We start from the raw sequence: 27,458 nt of genomic DNA on the forward strand, positions 1-27,458 counted from the left end.
TCCACACTTAGAAATTACAACTTTATTGGATTCGAAAACCAACTTAAAACCATCTCGACATAAACGGGAACCGCTAACGAGATTTTTATTGATGGACGGCACATGATGAACGTTCTTCAGACGCACAGTCTTCCCCGAAGTAAACTTCAGATCGACCGTACCAACACCTCGAACGATGGCATGTGACCCGTTCCCCATCAGCACGGGTGAAGTCCCTGTTGCCTGGTAAGAAGAAAACATGGAGGCGTCAGCACAAACATGTACATTGGCACCGGTGTCAATTAACCAATCAGGGGATTGAAATACTGAAAGGATGGTAGGAAAAATACCGTACCCTGATTCCTTCATATCAGTATCACCGATGACAACATTAGCGGACTTGCCGCTCTTCTCATGTTCGCGCTCCTCAAAGCGGTTAGGACACTTCGGAGCCCAGTGATTAGGATCACCGCAGACATGGCAAAGTCCCTTCCCCTTCTTATGAGAATTCTTCTTGAAGTTGGTAGAATGTGATGGCTTGTTCTTTGTATCAAACTTGCCTTTGCCCTGAGTTTTGTTCTTATTGTTTTTGAACTTGTTGGGCTGGGAGTTCTTCTTCTGTACCATGTGGGCACTAGAACCTCCCTCAGCAACTCGAGCACGTGTGTCCTTTGCTCTCGCCTTCTCTTCAACATCAAGAGTACCAATGAGATCCGCAACGGAAAACTCCTGTCTCTTGTGTTTCAGGGAAGTAGCAAAATTGTTCCACGAAGGTGGAAGCTTGGCAATGATGCCTCCGGCAACAAATTTGTCCGGCAACACACACTTGAAGTACTCAAGTTCTTTTGCGAGCGACTGTATCTCATGAGCCTGCTGTACAACAGGGCGCTCATCAGTCATCTTGTAGTCATAGAATTGCTCCATGACGTACAACTCGCTGCCGGCGTCCGAGGCACCAAACTTGGCCTCGAGCGCAGCCCACATGTCCTTGCCGTTGTCAAACGACATATACGAATCCACAATGGAGTCATCAAGAACACTCAGAAGAGCGCCTTTAAAGAGGGTATCGATCTTCTCAAAAGCTTCCAGCTGTGCTGGATTAAGATCGCCCTCAGGCTTGCCCTTGGTGGCATCATAGCAGCCCATGGTCTGAAACCAGTAGACTGCTCTCGTGCGCCACCTCTTATATTGCGCCCCCTTAAAGGCAGGCGGCTTCAGATGCGCAGCAAAACCACTCGGAGTAAATTGCCTATAATCAGGTTTTTGGATTGTTGGAAATATGAGCAAATTACTACGAGATTTAATCCGAATAAACAGAAGATAAATCATGACCACAGCAGCAGAGATTAAACTAATCATGCGAACTAGCATAGCAGATGAACATATCACATCTAGGGCACATACTAGAAACATGAATTCTACCACGATCTCGAACAGGAAGGATAGAATCACATACGGTGCAGCGGGTGCAGCACCGCCGGCGTTGACGTTGTCGCCCATGTCGTCGAGGATGAGGTTGCCGAGGTCGGGGAAGAAGTCGTCGTTCGCGAAGTCGTCGCTGCCAGCAGTCGCGCGAGTGCGCTCCCCAAAAACCTGATCGCCCCTCTCCCGTACAGGATCACGAGAGGCGGGGTTCCGGAGGCCTGCTGTCCCTTCTCGCGGTGCACGCCGGAAGGAGGGATGGAGAAGACTTGCTTGGCGGCGCAATGATCTGGAACGGTGGTGAGAAACCATACGAAGCGGCGGCGGCTAGGGTAGACGTCTGCCCTGACTATATAGTGCGGGCCGGGTAGGTCGTGGGAGTAAACCCCACGTCCGAGTCGTCACGATCCAAAAGAATCGGAAACGGTTCAGTAATTAACGCGTCCGTTAATTATTAATTAATGACTCATTAATTTTCCCATGCAGCAAAAATATAGACAACGTGCATAGCTCTGTCCTCGGCTCGGCTCAATCCCGCAACCCGCGGCGCGTCGTGACGAGGCGTGGCGTGGCGTGGCGAGGCGAGCGAGGAGGAGGAGCGCGCGTGTAGGTCTCCTCTTCTCATGCTCATACAAGTGGTAGAAGAGCTCACCTTATAAAGAGGTGCAACTCTCTCTCAACTTCCATGGTGGGACTAAACTTTAGCCTCACTCACTCCACTCACATGTGTGCATGAATGGGCCAAGAGAATTTCAGAATTTTAGTTGGGCTTTGGGCCAAAGGCCTACTAGCAAAATTCCAACAATCCCCCACAAAGTCTCATTGGCACATCTCATCATTTAGTTCCAAAACATTGTTTTATATATCGGTGCTTAGTGGAGACTGTGAAGTTGAACTTCCACTTAGAAATTTATGCTACACTAGATCACAACTTGAATAGTGGACTATGCCTTGAACTACAAGTTTTCTGTGAAACTAGTTTCACACAAATTCTTGACCGATACTGGGCTGCCGCAAGGCTTCCCCGCGGGTGGAGCGTATACGTCATACTCCAGGGCCTTTCATGAATTTATTAGAGAACACCCAATTCTCACAGACTGCGACGTTAACAGTCAAATTCATATAGGTGTGTTCCTCAGAAGATGTTCTGCAGGACAACATCTCTTCTTACCCGAATAAGCCACTTGGAACACATTAAGATAAGTATCAACCTGCCATGCAGATCAGGAGAGTATTGCATCTTCACGGAGTGGGATAATTAATATAGGATACTCTCCTCCCAGCTGACCAACAGCTTGTCTCCCACTTCTACTTCATGGGATCTCCGATCACATAGAGTGGGTTACCACTATGGACAACTCATGCGGTGGGTCTCAAACCCATCTCCATCGATGCATTATCTATCACATTACGTGATAGACCCTTTGTGAAGGGATCTGCCAAGTTTTTCGACGTTTGGATATAATCCAACGTAATAACTCCGGAGTTCCTCAATTTTCTGACAGATAAGGCCATATAAAGACTTTAATAACTTGCACACCTTTCCTTCCTGACCAGGTACTACAAAACCATCTGGCTGATCCATGTAAATTTCCTCCTTCAACTCTCCATTAAGGAAAGCCGTCTTAATGTCCATTTGATAAACGAGAAGACCATGTGAGGCAGCCAGTGATAGTAGCACCCGAATTGTGGTCAGTCTAGCCACGGGTGAGTAAGTATCAAAGAAGTCTTCACCTTCTTTCTGGGTATAACCCTTGGCCATAAGCCGTGCCTTGTACTTTTCAATCGTACCATCAGGTCTAAGCTTCTTCTTGAACACCCATTTACATCCTATAGGTTTGCACCCATATGGACGGTCAGTGATCTCCCAGGTACCGTTAGCTAAGATGGAATCCATTTCACTACGTACAGCTTCCTTCCAGTAGTCAGCATCAGGAGATGCATAGGCTTCTGAAATAGTCCTGGGTGTGTCATCCACGAGGTACACAATGAAATCATCACCAAAAGACTTTGCAGTCCTTTGTCTCTTACTCCTCACAGGAGTCCCATTGTTACCCTCAACAGGATTCTCAACGTGTTCCATCACAATGGTGGGTTCAGGAATTACAGTGAATTCCTCACTAGATGGAGTAGGTATCTCCTGATTTGATGAACTCGACATATCCTTCATAGGAAATATGTCCTCAAAGAAAGTTGCATCATTTGATTCCATAATCGTACCAACATGCATGTCGGATACCTCAGATTTTATTATCAAAAAACTATAGCCGATGCTATGAAAAGCATAGCCCAGAAGAACACAATCCACATTTTTTGGTCCAAGCTTGCGCTTCTTGGGAATTGGTATATTGACTTTCGCCAAACAACCCCAAGTACGTAGGTAAGAGAGTTTCAACCTTTTCCTTTCCCATTGATCAAATGGAGTCATGGTCTTATGCTTTGTGGGAACTCGGTTTAGGACATGACACGCGGTCATTAGCGCCTCCCCCCACCATTCCTTGGATAGACCCGAAGTGTCTAACATGGTGTTAACCATATCAGTTAGAGTTCGGTTCTTTCTTTCGGCTACCCCATTTGACTGGGGTGAGTAGGGAGGCGTCCTCTCATGGATTATACCATGTTCCACACAAAACAGATCAAATTCACTGGAAAAATACTCTTCACCACGATCGGACCTAAGCCGTTTAATTTCCGGATCAAGTTGGTTCTCTGCCTCAGCTTTATAGTTTTTAAAGAAAGTCAAAGCCTCATCTTTTGATTTCAGAAGATACACATAACAATATCTAGTGGAGTCATCAATCAACGTCATGAAGTATCTCTTTCCACCTTTTGTCATCACGCCATTCATCTCACAAAGATCAGAATGTATAAGCTCTAGTGGCGCCAAGTCTCTTGCCTCTGTAGTCTTATGGGACTTGCGAGGTTGCTTAGCTTGCACACATACTTGGCACTTGGAGCCTTTGACAGTAGAGATTTTCGGAATTAAATTCATATTGGCTAACCGCGTCATGCAACCAAAGTTAATATGACAGAGTTGTGAAAGCCAAATATCCGACTCATTATTGTGGCAAACATTATTGATAACTTTAGTGCAAATATCTGACAAAGATAGGCGGAACAAGCCTCCGCACTCATCGCCTTTTCCAACAAATTGTCCACACTTAGAAATTACAACTTTATTGGATTCGAAAACCATCTTAAAACCATCTCGACATAAACGGGAACCGCTAACGAGATTTTTATTAATGGACGGCACATGATAAACGTTCTTCAGACGCACAGTCTTCCCCGAAGTAAACTTCAGATCGACCATACCAACACCTCGAACGATGGCATGTGACCCGTTCCCCATCAGCACGGGTGAAGTCCCTGTTGCCTGGTAAGAAGAAAACATGGAGGCGTCAGCACAAACATGTACATTGGCACCGGTGTCAATTAACCAATCAGGGGATTGAAATACTGAAAGGATGGTAGGAAAAATACTGTACCCTGATTCCTTCATATCAGTATCACCGATGACAACATTAGCGGACTTGCCGCTCTGTCGGTGTACTAGAATAGGGGTACCCTAGTACCCCGAACTTGTGCACGGGCAGTTGCAGCGCCCCGTGGCAAGGCTTGCCGGGCGAACGCCAAGACCCTCCAAGGTTCCCTTGGAGCCATTCAAGAACAAAGTATTTTAAGCTTAGGATACAGGGCCCCGGCAAGAGGAGCTCTTCGTGCGACCTCCGCCCCCGCCGAACCGAAAGGGGCCCGGTCCGCCGGCCCCATAGGTGTTCATGGGTCAGTTTCCCCCCGACATCTTTGGCGCGCCAGGTAGGGGGGCGTCGAGATTGTGTGAACCTGATCCGGTGTTCACACGAGCTAGATCTTCATTCCCTTCATCAACATGCCATCGAAGAAGAAGACTTCGGCGGCAGCCGCTCTGTCCACGTCACTTCCTCCACCGTTGGAGCGAACGGATGGTGGAATGGACGCCGGCGGAAGAATGGACGTCGACGAGGAAGCTCATGATGCTGCCAGGTCTAAGAACAAGGCTGCACAAACCTCGGCGACTGTACATGTTCCGCGCCACTCTCAGGAGGCGCAAGATCAACAGCACCATGGCACTCGCAGCGCCATGCGCATGATAGACCAAGGCCAAGCTGGTGGATCTCGGAGCGCTGCTCTCTCGGCTTCGAGAAGAAGGGGGGAGCGGCGGAGTTTCTTGAAGATGGAGTAGTAGCAACCAGCGAGGGGGGACGAACTGCCCCTGTTTCCTCTGCTTATAAAGAGGGACGGGGCGGATGTTTCGCCCTTCCTAATAAACAACCACCCACGATCCCCCCATGATGCCGCATTCAACGCGTGCCGTTATGGGAGAGCGCGGTGGATATGGAGCGAGAATTGGTGTGGCCCAGTTCGCGTGTGCCCGTGCCCTGTCTTGGGCCTGGCCCGACAGCGCTCGGCACCGTGTCTGGCCCAGGCCCGGGGGCTCCTGTCGGTGTACTAGAATAGGGGTACCCTAGTACCCCGAACTTGTGCACGGGCAGTTGTAGCGCCCCGTGGCAAGGCTTGCCGGGCGAACGCCAAGACCCTCCAAGGTTCCCTTGGAGCCATTCAAGAACAAAGTATTTTAAGCTTAAGATACAGGGCCCCAGCAAGAGGAGCTTGCCGGGAAGGCCAACCGAGGCACTCCAAGGAACTTGCCGCGACGCGCCACGCGCTCCGGCAAGGCAACAAGGCCCCGGCAAGAGGAGCTTGCCGGGAAGACTAACCAAGTTACCCCAAAGCCCGGTGAGCGAGAAGCCTCCGGGCCCGCCAAGATAGCAGCAGCGGTAAGGCGCTTGCCGCGGCAGGCGGCCACTCTGTGCCCACGCTCCAGCTCATCCGCCAACGTGTCGTTCTGGGGGCCTCTCCAGACGCGCGTGGCGGGAGGCTGTGCAGCCAGCGGTACACTGTGGCATGCGAAGCTGACAAGATCACCATCGTGGCGAACGGTGGCGCCCCTAACGGTCCCTTTCTGCACTGTTTGGGCGACTTAGACGTGCATTTAATGCCCTTGTCCCCTGCCGTCAGAGTTAGGTAGGGTGCACTGTACAAATAACTGTACCAACCACCTCACTTTTTACATTTGTGCCCTTCTCTGCGTTGCCACCTGTCGGTGACCCCTTTAGCGTATAAAAGGAGGCCCATGCGCAACGTAGAGGGGGTTCGGAGGTTCGGTCGCTTCGACTCATTTGTAAACCAGAAAGACACCACGCTCTCTCGGGAGCAAGAACACAAGATAATATAGCCAGACAAGCAGCAGTAGGAGTATTATCCAAAGACGTCGGAGGGAAACTGACCCACGAACACCTATGGGGCCGGCGGACCGGGCCCCTTTCGGTTCGGCGGGGGGGCGGAGGTCGCACGAAGAGCAGATCGAGGCGAAGCACACGAGCGGTTTACCCAGCTTCGGAGCTCTCCGGAGAGATAATACTCCTACTGCTGCTTGTCTGGCTATATTATCTTGTGTTCTTGCTCCCGAGAGAGCGTGGTGTCTTTCTTGTTTACAAATGAGTCGAAGCGACCGAACCTCCGAACCCCCTCTACGTTGCGCATGGGCCTCCTTTTATATGCTAAAGGGGTCACCGACAGGTGGCAACGCAAAGAAGGGCACAAATGTAAAAAGCGAGGTGGTTGGTACAGTTATTTGTACAGTGCACCCTACCTAACTCTGACGGCAGGGGACAAGGGCATTAAATGCCCGTCTGAGTCGCCCAAACAGTGCAGAAAGGGACCGTTAGGGGCGCCATCGTTCGCCACGATGGTGATCTTGTCAGCTTCGCATGCCACAGTGTACCGCTGGCTGCACAGCCTCGCGCCACGCGCGTCTGGAGAGGCCCCCAGAACGACACGTTGGCGGATGAGCTGGAGCGTGGGCACAGAGTGGCCGCCTGCCGCGGCAAGCGCCTTACCGCTGCTACTATCTTGTCGGGCCCGGAGGCTTGTCGCTCACCGGGCTTCGAGGTAACTTGGTTAGTCTTCCCGGCAAGCTCCTCTTGCCGGGGCCTTGTTGCCTTGCCGGAGCGCGTGGCGCGTCGTGGCAAGTTCCTTGGAGTGCCTCGGTTGGCCTTCCCGGCAAGTTCCTCTTGCCGGGGCCCTGTATCTTAAGCTTAAAATACTTTGTTCTTGAATGGCTCCAAGGGAACCTTGGAGGGTCTTGGCGTTCACCCGGCAAGCCTTGCCACGGGGCGCTGCAACTGCCTGTGCACAAGTTCGGGGTACTAGGGTACCCCTATTCTAGTACACCGACAGGGGAGCCCCCGGGCCTGGGCCAGACACGGTGCCGAGCGCTGTTGGGCCAGGCCCAAGACAGGGCACGGGCACACGCGAACTAGGCCACACCAAATCTTGCTCCGTATCCACCGCGCTCTCCCATAACGGCACGCGTTGAATGCGGCATCGTGGGGGAGATTGTGGGTGGTTGTTTATTAGGAAGGGAGAAACGTCCGCCCCGTCCCTCTTTATAAGCAGAGGAAACAGGGCAGTTCGTCCCCCCTCGCTGGTTGCTACTACTCCATCTTCAAGAAACTCCGCCGCTCCCCCCTTCTTCTCGAAGCCGAGAGAGCAGCGCTCCGCCCCCCCCATTGTCACCAGCATCTCCACGCCGTCGACCTCCCTCACCACCTCTGCCATGGCCCCGAAAGCCGACAAGGGAAAGGGCGTGAAGTCGACCGAGGCGCAGCGGCTCGCGGCGCTGCGGAAGGAGTGGGCGATCTTCTCCCCTCAGCTCGGCGTGCAGGAGCTGAGGGAATACTTCTACCTTTTTTGGGCGACGGAGACGCGTGCGCATTCGCGCACGAGGTTATTCCCGGCTACTGGTTCGAAGCCGGCTCCAAACGGGTACCCATTCTTTGCGCTATTCTTCTATTGCGGGCTCTGCCCGCCCTTCTCGGAGTTCTTCTGCGATATCATGAACACATACGGCTTCCACCTCCTTGACTTCACCCCCAACGCCGTCCTGACCATGGCAGTTTTCGCACATTTGTGCGAAAACTTTGTCGGAGTCCACCCCAGTGTTGCCCTTTTCCGCCACTACTTCATTCCTCGGGTAGAGAGAGGAGAGCCGCTTGCCGGAGGGATTGCCTGGGTCTCGAGAGTCGGCAAGAAGGAGGCGTACTTGGATGGTGAGCTCCGCAGCAAGTGGGAGGAGTGGAGAGCGGAGTGGTGCTGGATCGTCGAGGAGAATCCGCAGCCCTTCACCACCGTGCGCCAAGCTCCAATAGTGTGCGGCAATGACTGGAGCAACGTGGCCCCGGAAGATGAGAGGCTGAAGATCGCCATCACTAGGATTCTTCGCCTCAGGCTTGCCAGGCTCACTGTAGGTGCTGTCGGTGCAGATTTCCTCCGCCGCCGCATTGCCCCCCTGCAGGAGAGGGGGATGCCCGCCTGGGAATTCAAGAACTCGGCGGACATCATGAGACTGCGGCCGGGCCTCAACTACAACTTCACCATCTTGGAGCTGGATGCAATGCTTCTGGAGTTGTTCAAACGCGACCCCCAGCACCCATTCACGCTGCCGAGGGGCATTGTCCCATTATGCAACAACTCTTCGCTTGACCGGATCCACGCCATGATGCCGTTGTGCGATTCACACGGAATCGTTCCAACTTGGCAAGAGCCTGCGGATGACGTCGTGCAAGCGTTCTTCGACAACTTGGAAGAGGTGCCGGTCCACGCTGACGAGCAGAAGAGCCTCACCCGTGACACCACCGACGAGGAGCTGCAGCGCATCGCCACTAGGGCGGAAGAGGCTGCAGCCGTAGCTGCCGCGGGTGCATTCGGGTTCACCATGGAGGAGGCGGAGGCTGCAGAGGCGGCAAACCTTGCCGAGCGCGCGGAGTTTGTTGGCAAGGAGGAGCCTGCCGGTTCCGAAGCCGAGCCGAGCGAGGCCGGCGAGGAAGAGCCCGAGCCCTCAGAAGGCTTACCGCAGGCGGAGCCCCCGGCCCCGCCAAGAAGGCGTCTTCGCAGGGCTGCGGATGTAGCGGGGCGGCAGCCGGCTCAATAGCCGCCAAGCCGTGCGACACGCTCTACCGCGGCAAGTCATGTTGCCACGGGAGCGCCTCAAGCAGCAGCGGCAACTGGAGCGGGATCTTCCCGGGCCACCGCCACCGCTCCCGCCAAGCGGGCAAGGGACCCTACTCCTCCGCCTCGCCGCACCGTAGGAGGGCCGGACTTCGATCTTTCCACGCTCAGCTCCGACGAGGAGGAAGAAGAGTAAGTTTCTTTGGTGTTCTTGTAGTTCTCCAATCTTGCTGTTTATATCTTGTATCTGACTTGCTCCAACCTGGACTCTTTTCTTTTCAGGACGCTGGCCCAGAGAGCGGCGAAGAGGGCCAAAGCCACGGTGATCGTCATCGAAGATGACCCCACCTTGTCAATAGGGGGTGGGTCCGAGATCACCTTGACAGACCCGGCAATCACTCCTCAAAGCAGCCCCCAGCGTAAGCTCATAGTTTAGCCTTCTGCTGCCGGGCACGCTTGAGCGCTCTTTCGTTTGTTGATATCTTGTTTGTTGATTTGTGTAGGAGCAGAGCAGCCACATCAGGAGCGCCCAGAATCTGGTCCTGAAGTGCCCTCTGCTTCGACTACGCCGCCAAGGGAGGGGTTCCCGGTAAGGGAGCGCTCTCCGGCGAGGGAGAACTCTCCGGCAAGGGACAACACTGTTGATCCTGCGGTGACCGAGACCGCAACTGTAGATCTTGGCGCAGGTAATTCATTTGTCCGAAAACTCTCCCTTGGGTTCTTCTTCTTCTGATTTTCTTTTCTTGGACTTTTGATCGATTTTTCTCCCTTCTTCGTTTTTCAGACCCCTCTGCTACTGAGCCAATGGAGACAGAGGGCGCCGGCGAGGAAAGGGCCGGTGCTGATGAGACCGCCAGCGAGGAGGCCGCCAGGGCTACCGCTGCAGAAGCCGGTGAGGGGTCGGGCGATCGCACTGACGACCCTGAGGCCGCAGGAGCGCCAGGCGCTGCGCCGACCGCCGATCCCTCTGCTGCTTCTGCGGAGCCGGGCTCCGAGGAGCCCCAGTCCGGCGCCTACTTGAAGGCCGGCGACGACATCTTCATCAAGCTACCCTGGGCATCGAGCTCCAGGGCGCCAGCCGAGGGGGAAACTTTTGACGGGGAGGTGCTCGCCTCTGCTGGGCTGTCGTTGGTCAACGCGCCCAGCAGCAGCAGTGGCGAGCCCGAGGAGGAGCAGCTGCTGCGGAAGCTGGTGTCACTCTACCACGCCCGGCAAGCCAAGCTGGCTTCCCGGGAAGCGCTTGTCGCGAAGGCGGGAGTGGACATGGAGAAGCGCGCGGAGGAGCTCCGATGCCAAAATCAAGAAGCTCTCCGGTCTCTGGCGCGGGAGCGGGAGCGACTCGACAAGGAGCGCACGGCCTTCCTTCTCGAGAAGGCCGAAGCTGAGGAGGAGCAAAGACTGGCCGCCGAGAAGCAGTCCGCGCGGGAAGGTGAACTAGTGCAGCAGAAGGCCAACCTCGACAGCTACGAGGAAGAGCTTGCCGAGCGCGAGCAGGCACTTGGCGGGGCGCTCAAGGAGGCAAAGGACGCTGCGGCAACTGCAGAGGCCGCCAAGAAAGAACTGGAGGAGAAGGCGGCGCAACTGGAGGCCAATATTGGGAAGAGCGGAGAGGAGCTTGCCGCGCTCAAGCGTGAGCGCGAGAAGGATGCTGCCGCCCACGGTGAGCTGCAAGGTCTTCTCGCTGAGAGGGGCAAGGAGCTCAGCGCCGCCAAGGATTCCAAAGTAGACCTGGAGCTGAAGCTGGCCACGCTGACGCAGACGCTGGAGGCCGCCAAGGAGCGGGAGAAGACCTTGTCGGAGAAGGTCAAGGCTGACGCGGCATTGCTGGAGAGCATCGCAGTTACCCAGAACTCGTTCAGAGACACTGTGGAGCACTGGACCGAGGGTCTGGTGAATATGCCGCAGTCATCAACGAGGAGCTGGCGCAGCTGGGGATGGAGGACTTTGGATATCCTTCGGACGAGAGTCTCCAACCCAGCGCCAAGCTCAGCCTGTTCTTCAAGGGCGTGGTGACGGCGCTCGAGCGGCTCCGGGAGAGGATCCCGAAGCAGCTGGCCGACGAGTCGCGCAAAATCTACGCCGGGGTTCTCTAGAAGGTGCTGATGAAGGTGGCCTTCAGCAATCCAGGCCTCAGCTTCACCAACATCCTCAGGTCCTTGCCGCCTGACGCCGATCTGGATGCACTCAAGGCCCTTGTCGCACCCATTGTGGACAAGGTGAGCGAGATCAAGAGGGTCGAGGGCGGACGCGTAGACTAGGCCGTTCATTCCTTCTTTTCCCTTGTCGCTGCTAGTCATGTTATGAAAACATTCTGTTGGAGCTGCGACAAGTTATCTTGTAATATAACTTGATTTCTGTTATCAATTGCTATGTTATTTCCTCTACTAGATTCCTTCCTTTGTATGCTTTTACCCTACGCTTCTAGGGAACTTGTCGGCACAAGCACCCGAGCCGCGAGCGCTGAGTGCGGAACTTCAGCAGCCTGCTGGCGGCGCTGCTTCCGACAAGAAACCTTGTCGTGACTAGATGCAGCACACCTAAGCTGTTGAGCGGACTCGAAACAAAGTAAGGGCGCAACTAGCCACGAGTTGGTTCCTCCGCGCACAGGTTTTCCATACAAAGCAGGGTCGTTCGAGGAAGATAACTCAAAAATTTTAAAAACTGATTGCTCAAACTTTGGCAACTTAGCTTTTCTGCTGTTTGCTTCCCGGCAAGGCAAAACTTTGCTTGAACGACGCCTGGTCCATACCACAATCTTCTCCTTCCCCCCCGGCAAACTTGTGTGCGAGGGAACCTTCTTTTCCTTGGTTGAAAGAAAGAAGAAAGAAGAGAAAATAATAATATGGAGCTTCTTCGGCTCGTTACTGCTTACCGGATGTCGGTGCTGCACAAAGTGTCAGATAATCGCATGCGAGAAGAAAACTAATGCATGAAATAGACAAGTTGTGCGGTGCACATGGGGTTTTGCTTATGCACGGGATCTGCGCCCGGCTTTCTACAAAGGATTACATGCAACAGCGGCAAGACTTGTACAAAAGGTGGTTATCAGAACGGGTTCCGACAACCGCGCCCTACCGGAAAAACTTACGAAGATGTTCTATGTTCCAGGAGTTGCTCACCGGAATGCCATCTTCGGTCTCAAGGCGGACATCGCCGGGCCTTGTGACTCGTTTCACCCTATCGGGGCCTTCCCACTTCGGCGTCAACTTGTTGGAATTCTTGGCGGACTGAACGCGCCGAAGAACAAGGTCGCCTTCCTCGAAGCTTCTAGCATTAACCTTGCGGCTATGGTAGCGGCGCAAAGCTTGCTGGTATCGAGCAGCTCGTACAGCAGCCTGAAGACGATCTTCCTCAAGGAGCAGCGCGTCGTCTTGCCGCAGCTGTTCTTGCTCAAGCTCATCATAAGCGAGCACTCGAGGCGATCCGTATACGAGTTCCGTGGGGAGAACTGCCTCTGCTCCATAGACTAGAGCGAAAGGTGTCTGGCCAGTGGCTCGATTTGGCGTCGTTCTGATCGACCAAAGAACCACCGGCAGCTCCTCGATCCAGTTTCTTCCGCACTTGCGCCGCCTATCGAAAGTTCTGGTCTTGAGCCCGCGCAGCACTTCAGCGTTTGCCCTTTCTGCTTGACCGTTGCTTCTCGGGTGAGCAACAGAAGCGAAGCAGACCTTGGCGCCAAGGTCTTGGACGTACTGCATGAAGGTGTGGCTCATAAATTGTGTGCCGTTGTTGGTGATGACCCTGTTAGGGATCCCGAAACGGCAAACAATTGACCTGAAGAACTTGACCGCTGACTGTGCTGTCACCTTCCTCACTGGCTGCACTTCCGGCCACTTTGTGAACTTGTCGATTGCAACGTACAAGTACTCAAAGCCCCCGAATGCTCGGGGGAAGGGGCCGAGGATATCGAGCCCCGAGACCGAAAATGGCCAGGATAAAGGGATCGTCTGGACAACTTGAGTTGGCTGGTGTATCTGTTTGGAGTGAAACTGGCACGCTTCACACTTGGTTACTTGTGCAGTTGCATCCTGGAGGGCTGTCGGCCAAAAGAAGCCTTGCCGGAAAGCTTTGCCGGCAAGTGCTCTTGCACCAATGTGGTGGCCACATATGCCTCCATGTATCTCTGCCAACAGCTTTTGTCCATCTTCCCGGCAAATACTCTTCAATTTCACACCGTTGAGTCTTCTTCTGTACAGTATGCTATCGACAAACTGGTACATACTCGACTGCCGGGCTACTCTTTCCGCTTCTTCTTGCTCTTCGGGAAGTTGTCCTGTCTGAAGGAAATGGACAATCTGCTGTGCCCATGCTGGAGCTTGTGGCTCGACAACAAGGACTAAAGGCACATCTGCTGCTGCGGGAACATCCGCTTCTACGGCAAGGACTTGCGGCCCTGCCGGAGCTTGATGTTCCCCGGCAAGCTTGCCGGAGCAAAACTTGTCGGGAGCGTCTGCTTCAACGGAACAAACCATAAGGCTTGCCGGAGCAGACTGCCCCTCAGCATCCTTGGTGTTGATTTTGGGGACTTTCTTGGCGGCGGCTTCGGGGAGCTCTGCCGGAAAGTAGTCACCAGAAACCAACTTCCTCTTCTTTCTTTGTCCAGTTGATGGTGTTACGGATGGTTGAGTCAACTTGAGCACAAAGATTCTTGGTTCCACAGGTAACTTTAGTGCGGCGCACTTTGACAAGCCATCAGCAATGTCATTCTGAGATCTTGGGATATGCTCCATTTGTAGACCGTCAAAGTGCTCTTCTAGCTTCCTCACTTCATCAACATATGCTTCCATCAACGGACTTTGGTAGCTCTTGTTTACTTGGCGGACGACAAGTTGTGAGTCACCCCTGACTATAAGCTTCTTGATCCCAAGGTCTGCTGCAATTCTGAGACCGGCAAGCAATCCTTCATACTCTGCAGTATTGTTGGTTGCTTGTTCCTTGGGAAAGTGCATCTAGACTACGTACTTGAGGTGCTCTCCGGTGGGTGCGACAAGCAGCACACCCGCACCGGCGCCTTGCAGCAAAAAGGCACCATCAAAGTACATCAGCCACACTTTACTTGCTTCTTTGACGGGGATGCTCGTCTCTGGAATTTCTTCATCTGGTGTTGGCGTCCACTCCGCTATGAATTCTGCCAATGCTCTGCTTTGGATAGTTGAAGTGCTCTCAAACTTGAGGCCAAAGCTTGACAGTTCCAGCGCCCACTCGACAATCCTGCCTGTTGCTTCTGGATTTTGCAGTATCCTCTTCAGTGGAAAGTGAGTGACGACTGTGATCTCATGTGCTTGAAAGTAATGGCGCAGCTTTCTCGAGGCCATGAGAAGGCCGAAAAGCAGTTTCTGCATGCCGGAGTACCTTGACCTAGCCCCCTGCAGAAGGGAACTGACAAAGTAAACTGGGCGCTGCACCATTCTTTTCTGCATCTTGTCGTGCTCCTGCGCAGATCCATCCTTGTCGGGACCAGAGCTTGTCGGTGAAACCCCCTGCTTGTCGCTGGATGCATCTGCCGGGGTTGCTGGCTCATCGTCTGCCTCCCTCTCTGCTACTAACGCAGCACTAACCACTTGATTGGTCGCCGCTATATACAGCAGCAACTTTTCTTGCGGCTTAGGTGCGACAAGTGTTGGAGTGGAGGACAGGTATCTCTTCAAGTCCTGTAGCGCAGCCTCCGCCTCCGGAGTCCATTTCATTGGACCTGCCTTCTTCAAAATTTTGAAAAATGGCAGGGCGCGTTCAGCAGATCTAGAGATAAACCTGCTGAGAGCAGCCACGCAACCGGCAAGCCTTCGTACATCCTTGACGCACTTTGGTGCTTCGATCTGCTCAATGGCCTTGATCTTGTCGGGATTGGCTTCAATTCCCCGCTGAGACACGAAGAACCCGAGAAGCTTGCCGAAAGGGACTCCAAACACGCACTTCTCGGGGTTAAGCTTGAGGTTGATCTTGCGCAGATTTGCAAATGCCTCATCTAAATCTTGTATCAGGGTCGCCCTGTTCTTGCTTTTGACCACGATGTCATCCATGTAGGCTTCCACATTTCTGTGCATCTGCGGTTCAAAAGCGTGGTGGACTGCCCTTGCAAATGTTGAACTAGCATTCTTCAAACTGAAAGGCATCCGTACGAAGCAGTACGTGCCACACGAGGTGATAAATGCGGTTTTCTCCTCATCCTCTTCTGCCATGAAGATCTGATGGTATCCTGAGTATGCATCAAGAAACGAAAGCAAGTCACATCCGGTTGTGGAGTCAACAATATGGTCAATGCGCGGCAAGGGAAATGGGTCTTTGGGACAAGCTTTATTAACATTAGTGAAGTCAATACAAAGTTTCCATTTCCCGTTAGCCTTGCGCACAACAACAGGATTGGCCAACCACGTGGGATGGAGCACTCCTCTGACAAGGCCTGCTGCTTCCAACTTCTTGATTTCTTCTGCGATGAATTCTTGGCGCTCCACTGCCTGCTTCCTGACTCTCTGCTTGACGGGCCGCACATGAGGACAAACGGCAAGGTGGTGCTCAATTACTTTCCTGGGAACACCGAGGATATCAGACGGTTGCCATGCAAACACGTCGACATTCGCCCGCAGGAAAGCTTAGGTGGAGCTGCCATTGCCTTTTTACACTTGCCTGTGGAGCTCGATGGTGCGTCCTCGACGGTAGCGCAGCACTCCGAAGAGGTGCGCTTGCCGGAGTGGGCATCAGAGCTCTTACCGGACTTGGTCTTCTTCTTCCCCCCGGGAGCTTCAGCGGCAAGTGTCTTGCGTTCTGCTGCAGCTGCTGCTTCTCGGTAGATCTTGTCGGCGCAGATAAGAGCATCCTTCTTTTCGCCAGAGACAGAGATGACACTTATCGGGCCTGGCATTTTCAGTATGTTGTACGCATAGTGAGATGCTGCCATGAACTTGGCGAGTGCTGGACGGCCAAGGATTCCATTGTAAGGTAATGGAAAATCAGCAACATCAAACATGACCCTCTCAGTCATGAAGTTCAGCTCGCTTCCAAATGTTACCGGCAAGGTGGTCTTTCCCTTCGGCTTGCTCCTTCCCGGGTTGATTCCTTGAAATGTACCGGTCTCTTCGAGCTCGCTGTCAGGGATCTGGAGTTTCTGGAGCACCGTGGAGGAGATCAGATTCAAGCCGGCCCCGCCGTCAACTAGCATCTTTGTGACCTTGAGGTTGCGGATTGTTGGTGAAACCAACATCGGCAAACACCCGACCGCGGTTATGCGATCAGGGTGGTCCTCAATATCAAAGATGATAGGCGTGCTGGACCATTTCAGCGGCTTGCGTGACTCGACGGGTGGTTCTGCTGCATTAACTTCCCGCATCCACTGCTTGAGCTGACGGTGCGAGGTGTGCAGAGAAGCACCACCGTCAATGCACAGAACCTCTGTGGCTTTCTGGAACCCCTGCTCATCAGTCTCCTCATCATCCATGTCTTCATCGTCGTCGTCATCTTCATCCATGTCGCGGCCGCGAGGAGGTCGGTCCCCTTGCCGCTGTTTGGCTTTGCCGCGGCGTCCTCCTCGGCCGGGACGTTTCTTGCCGGATCCCCCAGCACCTTCCTGGGCCTTCTCCTTGTCGCGCCGCTCGTATTCAGCTTTCTGTTGCTCAACAAGCTGCTCGACTTTCTTACAGTTCTGGAGATCATGGCCCTTGGTGCGGTGAATCTTGCAATACTGCTTGTTGGTGCCGTCCTGCTTGTCGGCGACCGCCACCTCCGCGGCAACCTCCTTGCCGGAGTCACTAGCTTTGGCCTCCTTGGCGCCACCACCATTGCCGGACTGCTCAACAACTAGCACCTCTTTACTTTTTCTCCTTCTGTTGTTCCGCCGCCGGTTTTTCCTTGACGGGGCAGCATCTTCACTGTCAGATCCTCCCGCCCCTACATTCTCTCCGGGGAGCCTCCTCCCTTCTTCAGCACGTGCACACTTGTCGGCAAGTGCATATAACTCGCTGACGTCCCTGATCTTGCACATCGCCATTTCCTCCCGCATCCTGCAGTTTCGCACATTCTGATGGAACGCGCTGATCACCGCGGCAGGGTGGACATCTGAGATGTTGTGCTGCACACTGCTGAATCTCTAAATGTACTTGCGCAGAGGCTCTCCTTCCTTTTGGGCGAGCAAATGAAGATCACTCTCCTAGCCATGAGGCTTGTGTCCGCCTGTGAAGGCGCCAACAAATTGATGGCACAGATCAGCCCAAGAAGATATGGAGTTGTCCGGCAAGTGCATGAGCCAGGACCTGACGTTGGGCTTGAGCACCAGCGGGAAGTAGTTGGTAAGGATCTTGTCATCTCGCCCCCCGGCAGCCTGTACCGCAATGGTATAGATGCTGAGGAATTCTGACGGATGCGTCTTGCCGTCGTACTTCTCTGGTACGTCTGGCTTGAAGTTCTTTGTGCTGGGCCACTTGACTTGCCGCAGCTCACGAGTGAACACAGGGCAACCTACCGCGTACGGCAGATCGCCTGGTTCCTCTGGCGCATGCATGTCAACAGAGGGCCCAGCGCGCTTGTCGGATTGACGCTGCGCTTCTCTCCGATGCTCGATGCGAGTTCGAGCGTCTTCTTGTTGTCGATCATGAAGAACTTGGCACTGATCGTGACGAGCTCATGGATTCGACGATGCGGTGGAGTCGCTATCGAGGTGGATCCGGCGAGTCGGCGATCTTGGCCTTCGGGGTGGTGATTGCATGGTAGTTGCACCTCCACCCGTTTCGTCACCACCGGCTCGCGCCTGGCAACCCTGCCGCAGCGGTGACGCGCTCGGCCGTCGTGGAGTGTCGCTGTTGGCGTAGCCGATGAGACCCTGAATGGTGGCCCTCCATTCGTCGATCTTGTCCGACGTCGGAGGGTAATCTAGGAGAAGTTGAGCTCGCGCCAAAGCTTCTGCTGGAGTGGTGGGTGGCAGTGGTGACGGCGCGAGGAGCGGGACGTGCTCGAACGTCTAACTATGTTAGAAGGAGCAGTATCCCGTCCAGGTGACCGTGCCCCACTCGTGCCAGCATGCTGGCGTGCATGCTGGTCTTGAGCGCTCCGAGATCCACCAGCTTGGCCTTGGTCTATCATGCGCATGGCGCTGCGAGTGCCATGGTGCTGTTGATCTTGCGCCTCCTGAGAGTGGCGCGGAACATGTACAGTCGCCGAGGTTTGTGCAGCCTTGTTCTTAGACCTGGCAGCATCATGAGCTTCCTCGTCGACGTCCATTCTTCCGCCGGCGTCCATTCCACCATCCATTTGCTCCAACGGTGGCGGAAGTGACGTGGACGGAGCGGCTGCCGCCGAAGTCTTCTTCTTCGGTGGCATGTTGATGAAGGGAATGAAGATCCGCAACCTCAAGGTCACAAAGATGCTAGTTGACGGCGGGGCCGCTTGAATCTGATCTCCTCCACGGTGCTCCAGAAACTCCAGATCCCTGACAGCGAGCTCGAAGAGACCGGTACATTTCAAGGAATCAACCCGGGAAGGAGCAAGCCGAAGGGAAAGACCACGTTGCCGGTAACATTTGGCAGCGAGCTGAACTTCAGGACTGAGAGGGTCACGTTTGATGTTGCTGATTTTCCATTACCTTACAATGGAATCCTTGGCCGTCCAGCACTCGCCAAGTTCATGGCAGCATCTCACTATGCGTACAACGTACTGAAAATGCCAGGCCCGATAAGTGTCATCTCTGTCTCTGGCGACAAGAAGGATGCTCTTATCTGCGCCGACAAGATCTACCGGGAAGCAGCAGCCGCAGCAGAACGCAAGACACTTGCCGCTGAAGCTCCCGGGGGGAAGAAGAAGACCAAGTCCGGTAAGAGCTCTGATGCCCACTCCGGCAAGCGCACCTCTTCGGAGTGCTGCGCTACCGTCGAGGACGCACCATAGAGCTCCACCGGCAAGTGTAAAAAGGCAAAAGCAGCTCCACCTGAGACCAAGAAGGTGTCCGCCAAGGAGGATGGCGCTGGTGGTACCTTCACCATCAGCGCCGCTCTTGACCCCAAATAGGAAAGCGCGCTCGTTGCTTTCCTGCGGGCGAATGTCGACGTGTTTGCATGGCAACCGTCTGATATCCTCGGTGTTCCCAGGAAAGTAATTGAGCACCACCTTGCCGTCTATCCTCATGCGCGGCCCGTCAAGCAGAGAGTCAGGAAGCAGGCAGTGGAGCGCCAAGAATTCATCGCAGAAGAAATCAAGAAGTTGGAAGCAGCAGGCCTTGTCAGAGGAGTGCTCCATCCCACGTGGTTGGCCAATCCTGTTGTTGTGCGCAAGGCTAATGGGAAATGGAGACTTTGTATTGACTTCACTGATGTTAATAAAGCTTGTCCCAAAGACCCATTTCCCTTGCCGCGCATTGACCAGATTGTTGACTCCACAGCCGGATGTGATTTGCTTTCGTTTCTTGATGCATACTCAGGATACCATCAGATCTTCATGGCAGAAGAGGATGAGGAGAAAACCGCATTTATCACCCCGTGTGGCACGTACTGCTTCGTACGGATGCCTTTCGGTTTGAAGAATGCTGGTTCAACATTCGCAAGGGCAGTCCACCACGCTTTTGAACCGCAGATGCACAGAAATGTGGAAGCCTACTTGGATGACATCGTGGTCAAAAGCAAGAACAGGGCGACCCTAATACAAGATTTAGATGAGGCATCTGCAAATCTGCGCAAGATCAACCTCAAGCTTAACCCCGAGAAGTGCGTGTTTGGTGTCCCTTCCGGCAAGCTTCTCGGGTTCTTCGTGTCTCAGCGGGGAATTGAAGCCAATCCCGACAAGATCAAGGCCATTGAGCAGATCGAAGCACCAAAGTGCGTCAAGGATGTACGAAGGCTTGCCGGTTGCGTGGCTGCTCTCAGCAGGTTTATCTCTAGATCTGCTGAACGCGCCCTGCCATTTTTAAATTTTTTGAAGAAGGCAGGTCCAATGAAATGGACTCCGGAGGCGGAGGCTGCGCTGCAGGACTTGAAGAGATACCTGTCCTCCACTCCAACACTTGTCGCACCTAAGCCGCAAGAAAAGTTGCTGCTGTATATAGCGGCGACCAATCAAGTGGTTAGTGTTGCGTTAGTGGAAGAGAGGGAGGCAGACGATGATCCAACAACCCCGGCAGATGCATCCAGCGACAAGCAGGGGGTTTCGCCGACAAGCTCTTGTCCCGACAAGGATGGATCTGCGCAGGAGCACGACAAGATGCAGAAAAGAATGGTGCAGCGCCTAGTTTACTTTGTCAGTTCCCTTCTGCAGGGGGCTAGGTCAAGGTACTCCGGCGTGCAGAAACTGCTTTTCGGCCTTCTCATGGCCTCGAGAAAGCTGCGCCATTACTTTCAAGCACATGAGATCACAGTCGTCACTCGCTTTCCGCTGAAGAGGATACTGCAAAATCCAGAAGCAATAGGCAGGATTGTCGAGTGGGCGCTGGAACTGTCAAGCTTTGGCCTCAAGTTTGAGAGCACTTCAACTATCCAAAGCAGAGCATTGGTAGAATTCATAGCGGAGTGGACGCCAACACCTGATGAAGAAATTCTAGAGACGAGCATCCCCGTCAAAGAAGCAAGTAAAGAGTGGCTGATGTACTTTGATGGTGCCTTTTCGCTCCAAGGCGCCGGTGCGGTTGTGCTGCTTGTCGCACCCACCGGAGAGCACCTCAAGTACGTAGTCCAGATGCACTTTCCCAAGGAACAAGCAACCAACAATACTGCAGAGTATGAAGGATTGCTTGCCGGTCTCAGAATTGCAGCAGACCTTGGGATCAAGAAGCTTATTGTCAGGGGCGACTCACAACTTGTCGTCCGCCAAGTAAATAAGAGCTACCAAAGTCCGTTGATGGAAGCATATGTTGATGAAGTGAGGAAGCTAGAAGAGAACTTTGACGGCCTACAAATGGAGCATATCCCAAGAGCTCAGAATGACATTGCTGATGGCTTGTCAAAGTGCGCCGCACTAAAGTTACCTGTGGAACCAGGAATCTTTGTGCTCAAGTTGACTCAACCATCCGTAACACCATCAACTAGACAAAGCAAGAAGAGGAAGTTGGTTTCTGGTGACTACTTTCCGGCAGAGCTCCCCGAAGCCGCCACCAAGAAAGTCCCCAAAATCAACACCAAGGATGCTGAGGGGCAGTCTGCTCCGGCAAGCCTGATGGTTTGTTCCGTTGAAGCAGACGCTCCCGACAAGTTTTGCTCCGGCAAGCTTGCCGGGGAACATCAAGCTCCGGCAGGGCCGCAAGTCCTTGCCGTAGAAGCGGATGTTCCCGCAGCAGCAGATGTGCCTTTAGTCCTTGTTGTCGAGCCACAAGCTCCAGCATGGGCACAGCAGATTGTCCATTTCCTTCAGACAGGACAACTTCCCGAAGAGCAAGAAGAAGCGGAAAGAGTAGCCCGGCAGTCGAGTATGTACCAGTTTGTCGATAGCATACTGTACAGAAGAAGACTCAACGGTGTGAAATTGAAGAGTATTTGCCGGGAAGATGGACAAAAGCTGTTGGCAGAGATACATGGAGGCATATGTGGCCACCACATTGGCGCAAGAGCACTTGCCGGTAAAGCTTTCCGGCAAGGCTTCTTTCGGCCGACAGCCCTCCAGGATGCAACTGCACAAGTAACCAAGTGTGAAGCGTGCCGGTTTCACTCCAAACAGATACACCAGCCAACTCAAGTTGTCCAGATGATCCCTTTATCCTGGCCATTTTCGGTCTGGGGGCTCGATATCCTCGGCCCCTTCCCCCGAGCAGTCGGGGGCTTTGAGTACTTGTACGTTGCAATCGACAAGTTCACAAAGTGGCCGGAAGTGCAGCCAGTGAGGAAGGTGACAGCACAGTCAGCGGTCAAGTTCTTCAGGTCAATTGTTTGCCGTTTAGGGATCCCTAACAGGATCATCACCGACAACGGCACACAATTTACGAGCCGCACCTTCATGCAGTACGTCCAAGACCTTGGCGCCAAGGTCTGCTTCGCTTCTGTTGCTCACCCAAGAAGCAACGGTCAAGCAGAAAGGGCAAACGCTGAAGTGCTGCGCGGGCTCAAGACCAGAACTTTCGACAGGCTGCAGAAGTGCGGAAGAAACTGAATCGAGGAGCTGCCGGTGGTTCTTTGGTCGATCAGAACGACGCCAAATCGAGCCACTGGCCAGACACCTTTCGCTCTAGTCTATGGAGCAGAGGCAGTTCTCTCCACGGAACTCGTATACGGATCGCCTCGAGTGCTTGCTTATGATGAGCTTGAGCAAGAACAGCTGCGGCAAGACGACGCGCTGCTCCTTGAGGAAGATCGTCTTCAGGCTGCTGTACGAGCTGCTCGATACCAGCAAGCTTTGCGCCGCTACCATAGCCGCAAGGTTAATGCCAGAAGCTTCGAGGAAGGCGACCTTGTTCTTCGGCGCGTTCAGTCCGCCAAGAATTCCAACAAGTTGACCCCGAAGTGGGAAGGCCCCTATAGGGTGAAACGAGTCACAAGGCCCGGCGCTGTCCGCCTTGAGACCGAAGATGGCATTCTGGTGAGCAACTCCTTGAACATAGAACATCTTCGTAAGTTTTTCCCGTAGGGCGCGGTTGTCGGAACCCATTTTGACAACCACCTTTTGTACAAGTCTTGCCGCTGTTGCATGTAATCCTTTGTACAAAGCCGGGCGCAGATCCCGTGCATAAGCAAAACCCCATGTGCACCGCACAACTTGTCTATTTCATGCATTAGTTTCTTTCTCGCATGCGATTATCTGACACTTTGTGCAGCACCGACATCCGGTAAGCAGTAACGAGCCGAAGAGGCTCCATATTATTATTTTCTCTTCTTTCTTCTTTCTTTCAACCAAGGAAAAGAAGGTTCCCTCGCACACAAGTTTGCTGGGGGGGAAGGAGAAGATTGTGGTATGGACCAAGTGTCGTTCAAGCAAAGTTTTGCCTTGCCGGGAAGCAAACGGCAGAAAAGCTAAGTTGCCAAAGTTTGAGCAATCAGTTTTTAAATTTTTGAGTTATCTTCCTCGAACGACCCTGCTTTGTATGGAAAACCTGTGCGCGGAGGAACCAACTCGTGGCTAGTTGCGCCCTTACTTTGTTTCGAGTCCGCTCAACAGCTTAGGTGTGCTGCATCTAGTCGCGACAAGGTTTCTTGTCGGAAGCAGCACCGCCAGCAGGCTGCTGAAGTTCCACACTCAGCGCTCGCGGCTCGGGTGCTTGCGCCGACAAGTTCCCTAGAAGCGTAGGGTAAAAGCATACAAAGGAAGGAATCTAGTAGAGGAAATAACATAGCAATTGATAACAGAAATCAAGTTATATTACAAGATAACTTGTCGCAGCTCTAACAGAATGTTTTCATAACATGACTAGCAGCAACAAGGGAAAAGAAGGAATGAACGGCCTAGTCTACGCGTCCGCCCTCGACCCTCTTGATCTCGCTCACCTTGTCCACAATGGGTGCGACAAGGGCCTTGAGTGCATCCAGATCGGCGTCAGGCGGCAAGGACCTGAGGACGTTGGTGAAGCTGAGGCCTGGATTGCGGAAGGCCACCTTCATCAGCACCTTCTGGAGAACCCCGGCGCAGATTTTGCGCGACTCATCGGCCAGCTACTTTAGGATCCTCTCCCGGAGCCGCTGGAGCGCCTTCACCACGCCCTTGAAGAATAGGCTGAGCTTGGCGCTGGGTTGGAGACTCTCGTCCGAAGGATACCCAAAGTCCTCCATCCCCAGCTGCGCCAGCTCCTCGTTGATGACTGCAGCAATATTCACCAGACCCTCGGTCCAGTGCTCCACAGTGTCTTTGAACGAGTTCTGGGTAACTGCGATGCTCTCCAGCAACGCCGCGTCAGCCTTGACCTTCTCCGACAAGGTCTTCTCCCGCTCCTTGGCGGCCTCCAGCGTCTGCGTCAGCGTGGCCAGCTTCAGCTCCAGGTCTGCTTTGGAATCCTTGGCGGCGCTGAGCTCCTTCCCCCTCTCAGCGAGAAGACCTTGCAGCTCATCGTGGGCGGCAGCATCCTTCTCGCGCTCACGCTTGAGCGTGGCAAGCTCCTCTCCGCTCTTCCCGATATCGGCCTCCAGTTGCGCCGCCTTCTCCTCCAGTTCTTTCTTGGCGGCCTCTGCAGTTGCCGCAGCGTCCTTTGCCTCCTTGAGCGCCCCGCCAAGTGCATGCTCGCGCTCGGCGAGCTCTTCCTCGTAGCTGTCGAGGTTGGCCTTCCGCTGCACTAGTTCACCTTCCCGCGCGGACTGCTTCTCGGTGGCCAGCCTTTGCTCCTCCTCAGCTTCGGCCTTCTCGAGAAGGAAGGCCGTGCGCTCCTCGTTGAGTCGCTCTCGCTCCTGCGCCAGAGACCGGAGAGCTCCTTGATTTTGGCCTCGGAGCTCCTCCGCGCACTTCTCCATGTCCACTCCCGCCTTCGCGACAAGCGCTTCCCGGGAAGCCAGCTTGGCTTGCGGGGCGCGGTAGAGTGACAGCAGCTTCCGCAGCAGCTGCTCCTCCTCGGGCTCGCCACTGCTGCTGCTGGGCATGTTGACCAACGACAACCCAGCAGAGGCGAGCACCTCCCCGTCAAAAGTTTCCCCCTCGGCTGGCGCCCTGGAGCTCGATGCCCAGGGTAGCTTGATGAAGATGTCGTCGCCGGCCTTCAAGTAGGCGCCGGACTGGGGCTCCTCGGAGCCCGGCTCCGCAGAAGCAGCAGAGGGATCGGCGGTCGGCGCAGTGCCTGGCGCTCCTGCGACCTCAGGGTCGTTAGTGTGATCGCCCGACCCCTCGCCGGCTTCTGCAGCGGCAGCCCTGGCGGCCTCCTCGCCGGCGGTCTCATCAGCACCGGCCCTTTCCTCGCCGGCGCCCTCTGTCTCCATTGGCTCAGTAGCAGAGGGGTCTGAAAAACGAAGAAGGGAGAAAAATCGATCAAAATTCCAAGAAAAGAAAATCAGAAGAAGAAGAACCCAAGGGAGAGTTTTCGGACAAATGAATTACCTGCGCCAAGATCTACAGTTGCTGTCTCGGTCACCGCAGGATCGACAGTGCTGTCCCTTGCCGGAGAGTTCTCCCTTGCCGGAGAGCGCTCCCTTACCGGGAACCCCTCCCTTGGCGGCGTAGTCGAAGCAGAGGGCACTTCGGGACCAGATTCCGGGCGCTCCTGATGTGGCTGCTCTGCTCCTACACAAATCAACAAACAAGATATCAACAAACGAAAGAGCGCTCAAGCATGCCCGGCAGCAGAAGGCTAAACTATGAGCTTACGCTGGGGGCTGCGCTGGGGGCTGCTTTGAGGAGTGATTGCCGGGTCCGTCAAGGTGATCTCGGACCCACCCCCTATTGACAAGGTGGGGTCATCTTCGATGACGATCACCGCGGCTTTGGCCCTCTTTGCCGCTCTCTGGGCCAGCGTCCTGAAAAGAAAAGAGTCCAGGTTGGAGCAAGTCAGATACAAGATATAAACAGCAAGATTGGAGAACTACAAGAACACCAAAGAAACTTACTCTTCTTCCTCCTCGTCGGAGCTGAGCGCGGAAAGATCGAAGTCCGTCCCTCCTACGGTGCGGCGAGGCGGAGGAGTAGGGTCCCTTGCCCGCTTGGCGGGAGCGATGGCGGTGGCCCGGGAAGATCCCGCTCCAGTTGCCGCTGCTGCTTGAGGCGCTCCCGCGGCAACATGACTTGCCGCGGTAGAGCGTGTCACACGGCTTGGCGGCTATTGAGCCGGCTGCCGCCCCGCTATGTCCGCAGCCCTGCGAAGACGCCTTCTTGGTAGGGCCGAGGGCTCCGCCTGTGGCAAGCCTTCTGAGGGCTCGGGCTCTTCCTCGCCGGCCTCGCTCGGCTCGGCTTCGGAACCGGCAGGCTCCTCCTCGCCAACAAACTCCGCGCGCTCGGCAAGGTTTGCCGCCTCTGCAGCCTCCGCCTCCTCCATGGTGAACCCGAATGCGCCCGCGGCAGCTGCGGCCGCAGCCTCTTCCGCCCTAGTGGCGATGCGCTGCAGCTCCTCGTCGGTGGTGTCACGGGTGAGGCTCTTCTGCTCGTCAGCGTGGACCGGCACCTCTTCCAAGTTGTCGAAGAACGCTTGCACGACGTCATCCGCAGGCTCTTGCCAAGTTGGAACGATTCCGTGTGAATCGCACAACGGCATCATGGCGCGGATCCGGTCAAGTGAAGAGTTGTTGCATAATGGGACAACGCCCCTCGGCAGCGTGAATGGGTGCTGGGGGTCGCGTTTGAACAACTCCAGAAGCATTGCATCCAGCTCCAAGACGGTGAAGTTGTAGTTGAGGCCCGGCCGCAGTCTCATGATGTCCGCCGAGTTCTTGAATTCCCAGGCGGGCCTCCCGCTCTCCTGCAGGGGGGCAATGCAGCGGCGGAGGAAATCTGCCCCGACAGCACCTACAGTGAGCCCGGCAAGCCTGAGGCGAAGAATCGTAGTGATGGCGATCTTCAGCCTCTCATCTTCCGGGGCCATGTTGCTCCAGTCATTGCTGCGCACTATTGGAGCTTGGCGCACGGCGGTGAAGGGCTGCGGATTCTCCTCGACGATCCAGCACCACTCCGCTCTCCACTCCTCCCACTTGCTGCGGAGCTCACCATCCAAGTACGCCTCCTTCTTGCCGACTCTCGAGACCCAGGCAATCCCTCCGGCAAGCGGCTCTCCTCTCTCTACCCGAGGAATGAAGTAGTGGCGGAAAAGGGCAACACTGGGGTGGACTCCGACAAAGTTTTCGCACAAATGTGCGAAAACTGCCATGGTCAGGACGACATTGGGGGTGAAGTCAAGGAGGTGGAAGTCGTATGTGTTCATGATATCGCAGAAGAACTCTGAGAAGGGCGGGAAGAGCCCGCAATAGAAGAATAGCACAAAGAATTGGTACCCGTTTGGAGCCGGCTTCGAAGCAGTAGCCGGGAATACCCTCGTGCGCGGATGCGCACGCGTCTCCGTCGCCCAAAAAAGGTAGAAGTATTCCCTTAGCTCCTGCACGCCGAGCTGAGGGGAGAAGATCGCCCGCTCCTTCCGCAGCGCCGCGAGCCGCTGCGCCTCGGCCGACTTCACGCCCTTTCCCTTGTCGGCTTTCGGGGCCATGGCAGAGGTG

At 54.5% G+C, this 27,458-nt stretch overlaps 1 protein-coding gene across 1 annotated transcript in view; it reads right to left on the minus strand.

The window, feature by feature from the left end:
* The window catches only part of LOC123084138 (ABC transporter G family member 45-like), a 37,182-nt gene extending 19,757 nt beyond the window's left edge, over positions 1–17,425 (minus strand). The window contains exon 1 of the mRNA XM_044505900.1: positions 17,379–17,425. Coding sequence (XP_044361835.1) covers positions 17,379–17,425 — 47 coding nt within the window. The remainder of the gene's footprint in view (positions 1–17,378) is intronic.
* Between the last annotated feature and the right edge of the window lie 10,033 nt (positions 17,426–27,458).

Source organism: Triticum aestivum, chromosome 4A (genome assembly GCF_018294505.1).
Source record: "Triticum aestivum cultivar Chinese Spring chromosome 4A, IWGSC CS RefSeq v2.1, whole genome shotgun sequence".
In the NCBI taxonomy this organism is placed as follows: domain Eukaryota; kingdom Viridiplantae; phylum Streptophyta; class Magnoliopsida; order Poales; family Poaceae; genus Triticum; species Triticum aestivum.